General features: G+C 47.3%; 1 protein-coding gene across 1 annotated transcript in view; it reads right to left on the bottom strand.

Moving 5' to 3' along the window:
• Positions 1-4,527, bottom strand: part of EPHX4 (epoxide hydrolase 4) — a 23,975-nt gene extending 19,448 nt beyond the window's left edge. The window contains exons 1-2 of the mRNA XM_008590805.1: positions 4,180-4,527; positions 1,468-1,553 (exon numbers count right to left, since the gene is read on the bottom strand). Of these exons, the coding sequence (XP_008589027.1) occupies positions 1,468-1,553; positions 4,180-4,410 (317 nt within the window). The 5' untranslated portion in view covers positions 4,411-4,527. The remainder of the gene's footprint in view (positions 1-1,467; positions 1,554-4,179) is intronic.
• Positions 4,528-4,644: the final 117 nt, after the last annotated feature.

Below are 4,644 nucleotides of genomic sequence, written 5' to 3'. Positions count from 1 at the left end.
AAATCATGAGGGTAGAGCCTTTATGAATGTGATTAGCAACCTTATAAAAGGAATGGAGGGCACTAACTAGGCCCTTTTTGTCCTTTTGGCCTGCTACCATATAAGGACCACCATTCATTCCCTCCAGAAAACTCAGCAACAAGGCACCATCTTGGAAGCAGAAGCCTGCTAACTAGGCCCTTTTTGTCCTTTTGGCCTGCTACCATATAAAGACCACCATTCATTCCCTCCAGAAAACTCAGCAACAAGGCACCATCTTGGAAGCAGAAGCCTGGCTCTCATCAAACACTGAACTTGCCAGTGCCATGATCTTGGATTTCTCAGCCTCCAGAATTGTTAGAAATAAATTTCTCTTCTTTATAAATAACCAGTCTCAGGCATTTTGTTATAGCAGCACACATGGACTAACACAGTAACTAACAACTGTGTATTTCTGGCTTTAGGTTTTCTTCCTAATGTGAAGTATTTAGAACCCTTATTTATCCTCCATTCATTTGAGCCTGCTGCTATCTGAATAGGAAATAGTTATTTTCAGTTTCCATGAGTCTTCTTTTCTCTGTCTTCTCACTCCAAGCCTTACCAAATCTTCCTGATAACAAGCACTCTAAGCATTCAGTTTGTCTCCTTTCCCCACCCAGTATTATATTTTGTTCACAGTAGGTACTCTATTAAAAACTGTTTTATAACTATTTCAGAAATTTGAAACATTAAAAGATACTTCTTTGGGGCCGGCCCCGTGGCGCACTCAGGAGAGTGCAGCGCTGGGAGAGCAGCTACGCTCCCGTGGCGCGTTTGGATCCTATATAGGAATGGACGGTGCACTCACTGGCTGAGCGCGGTGCGGTTGACACCACATCAAGGTTTGCGATTCCCTTACTGGTCACGAAAAAGACAAAAAAAAAAGATACTTCTTTTAATACTCAAAAAATAAATAAATTTAGGATGGTGGCATGTAGGTTTCTTTAAACTAGGAGGAAAATCATTGTTGTGATTCAGGAACATTCAGGAATGATAACTCTGGGCAAATGATCAGAGTTAGTTCTGTCAAAAGTCATTACAAGAAAATGATACCATGATAAGTGCTATGGTTTGAACGTCTGTCCCCTCCAAAACTCCTGTTGAAACTGAACTGCCACTGTAACAGTATTAAGAGTTGGGACATTTGAAAGGTGATTAGGCCATGCCCTCATGGGTAGAATCAATGCCATTAGGAAGGGTGAATTTGGCCCCCTTTTGCCTCCTTGCCCATCTACCTTCTGACATTACAAAAGGGCTAATGTAACAAGAAGGCCCTTGCCAGATGCTGGAGCCTTAATATAGGTCTTCCCAGCCTCCAGAACTAAGAGAAAATAAATTTTTGTTCATTATAAATTACCCAGTTTATGATATTCTGTTAGAGCAGCACAAAACGAACTAAGGCAATAAGCCAAGTTTCACACAAAATAAAAAGTTACTTGGTGAGTTTACCAGAATTCTGGAAATCCATGAAGCAGCAGCATAAGTGGTTTGCCTCTTTCTCCAGCAGCAACGTAGTGAAATCTTAACCCTGAATCCTGAAAGCAGAGGGCATGGGATTTGTCAAAGTAGTAAATTTAGTATTTCCATTTCGTTAAAAATACTCGCATTAGTTTTTAACAGCAAGAAATAACATAAATATTAATTTTCAAAAAGAAAAAACCCATGATTTAGGTAGGCTAAATAGATTTACTTTTGTTGACAATCTCTTCACAGGACCTTCTCTTCTTATTGTGCTAAAAGGTCACTTTACATATTATGAGCTTCTGAAGCAATGTCATAATTTGTAACTTTCATCTTACTGATCTGTCACATTTCATCTCAAATTCTATAGGACATGTAATAATTCTGATATGAATTTATATTTCTGCCATATTTACCTCCTAGTCATGTACTTTTCTCAGCTTGCCCGTCAAGAGCTGTGCCATCAGTTATATAATTCACACCTCCTTCCCTTATTTTTAGGTCTCTCCTTCCCACATTATTGTTGTGAGTGTTGCATGTACTGTTCGCCTTGCTGCCTGCTTCTCATATCATGCCAGGGCGCGTTTCTCACAGCAGAATGTCCTGAGTGTTCAAGACTTCACTCTGCATGTGGGAGACAAGGCAGCCCAAGGAAAATAAAAAGCATGGGATGAAAGAGGAATATAGCGAATACTAAGCAAATTGAAGAGAGGAACTTGGAGACTACAGCAAAGAAAAAACTCCAAAAACTCTGAAAAATGGAAGCTATGAAAGAAACCAAGAACCAAAAGCTGAGCACAGACACTGAATTTTTTTTTTTTTTTTTTTTGTCTTTTTGTCTTTTTCCGTGTCCGGCAACAGATCGCAACCCTCAGTGTTGCCCCCGTACCAGACCGGGGACCGGCAACGGGATTGCAACCCTCGGCGTTGCTCCCGTGCCTCGCTCAGCCAGTGAGCGGGAACCGGTCTGTATGTGGGATCCGAACCCTCAGGTGGGAGTGCCGCCGTGCTTCCCAAGCGGTGCACTATCCAGTGCGCCACCGGGCTGGCCCTAGACACTGAATTTTATATCAGCAACCGAAGCAATTGGGTTTTCTAACGTGAAAGGATCTTAAAGGTCATCTAATTCAACCCTATCATTTTACAGCTTTAGAAGATGAGGCCCAAAGATGTTAACACAGGTCATAAAGGTGGTTGGAAGCAGGGTTGTGACTAGAACCCCCACCTTGTCCTAACTCCCAGGACAATGTTCTTTGCACTTCTTCTGCGTCTCTGGGGAAGCTCTTTAGGTTGCCAGAGTCAGAAGAAAGGCACTGTGAGGAATTCCAGATGATTCTTATACTACTTTTGCTCCTTAGGTCGGACACAGTGAGCAAGTCTGACTTTGCCCTCAACTGCAGAATGCCTTCCTAAAGGAAGTTCAATAACGTTTTTTGGTGGTGAGTGTGGAAGAATGAAATGCTGTGGTCACTTGACTGGATTTAATTAACATCACTAATACTTCATTGCAGTCTGTGCCGGGTACTGTTTTAAATTGTTTATTTGGGGGGAGCAGGTTTACAAATATTAACTCATTTAATTCTCATATCAACCCCAGGCTGAATAAGAGCAAGAAAGAAGTTCCACTTGTCCCTTGAACTCCAGCTGCTGGGCAATTTGGGTCCTAATAGGAAACCAGGACCTCCTGACATAAATATTCCCTCATGGGCCGGCCTGTGGCTCACTGGGGAGAGTGTGGTGCTGATAACACCAAGGCCACGGGTACGGATCCCATGTAGCTTCCCAAGCGGCGCACTATCCAGTGCGCCACCGGGCCGGCCCTGTACAGTGTATCATAAGAGCTATTTTTCTTCACTACTTGGAGCCTCAGGAAATAGAATATCCTGGGCTTTGGGGAAGCCTGGGGCAAGCTTTAATGGACCACTAAAGAGTCTGTGTGCATGGCTGACATTTACCTTTTATTCCATTCCTTTGGTCCCTGACTTCCTATGTCTGCTTCCCTCCCCACAAACATACACCATTTATTTACTGTTTCATGCTACCTAGGTCATCTGTGGTCAGAATAAACTCCTCCAATTTCCAATGACTTAATCCATTTACTCTTGTTTCTGTACAATTTGGGCGAGAACCACCTTCTGAGACAGTAGGATGCCACCAGGAACAATTCTCTACAGCCGATCTGAGCCCTAAAGGGCAAAAAGGTGATAGGAGACACCTTCCCCTTATAGTAGGAAAGGGAGCAGAATTACTTGGGGGGATGGGAGGGGAGAGGAACAGTAATACCAGCATAAGAGGACCCTGCTTAGAGAAGCTCCACATTCAGAAACCAACGAAGGCACCTGCAAAACGGATTGGTTTGTCAGTCTCTCTCTCTCTCTCTCTCTCTCTGTGTCACACACACACAGACACACAGACACACAGACACACACACACACACACACACACACACACACAGAGACACACACACACACGAGACAGAGAACATAAAGACAGAGAACAGAGACCCTACGCCTCTCTCTCGCCACACCTCGCCCCTCCTGCCTCCCCTTGGCATCTTCCCGGTCCCCGCCGCGCGCCCAGCGAGCCCCGGGAACGCTAGGGGACGCTGAGCCGGGCGTCATGGAAGGAGCAGCCCGGCACCCTCCGTTCTCACGGCCGTCACGTCCCCTCCCGTTAACGCCAGGCCCGCGGCGGCCTTACCTTGATCCTCACGTAGCAGTGGGTACCCAAAGAGGGGTCGTTCAAGCACGCGGGAGGGTGTTCCCGGGCGACGCGCCGGAAAGTCTGCGCGGGTCCCTTGCCGATGCTCCACAAAAGTTTGAGCAGGTGGATGGAGGCGCAGAGCCCGCAGTAGCAGTAGACCAGGGACCAGAAGAGCAGGGACCGGAGGGTGACCATCAGGCGGGGCAGGCAATCCCGCAGCCTCGCCATCGGGCGGCGGCGGTGGAAGGGCCGCAGCCCTTCCTAGGAGGCGACAGCGCGAGCGCCGCGGCGCGTCAGGTCCTCCAGCCCGTCGGCCGTCGCCGGCTCCTCGCGCGCGCCTCCCCCGGGCCCGCGGGCGTTCCGTGTCGCAGCGAAGGGCTCCCGGACACACGCGGCGCGCTCCGGGGCGCTGCAGGAGAGACCCCCGCCCCCCGGACTGCGAGGCCGGCCCAGGATAAGGCG

Source organism: Galeopterus variegatus, unplaced genomic scaffold (assembly GCF_000696425.1).
Source record: "Galeopterus variegatus unplaced genomic scaffold, G_variegatus-3.0.2 Scaffold6378, whole genome shotgun sequence".
Lineage (NCBI taxonomy): Eukaryota > Metazoa > Chordata > Mammalia > Dermoptera > Cynocephalidae > Galeopterus > Galeopterus variegatus.
Note: the sequence above shows the minus strand (reverse complement) of the source record. Positions and strands in the feature narration are given on the sequence as shown.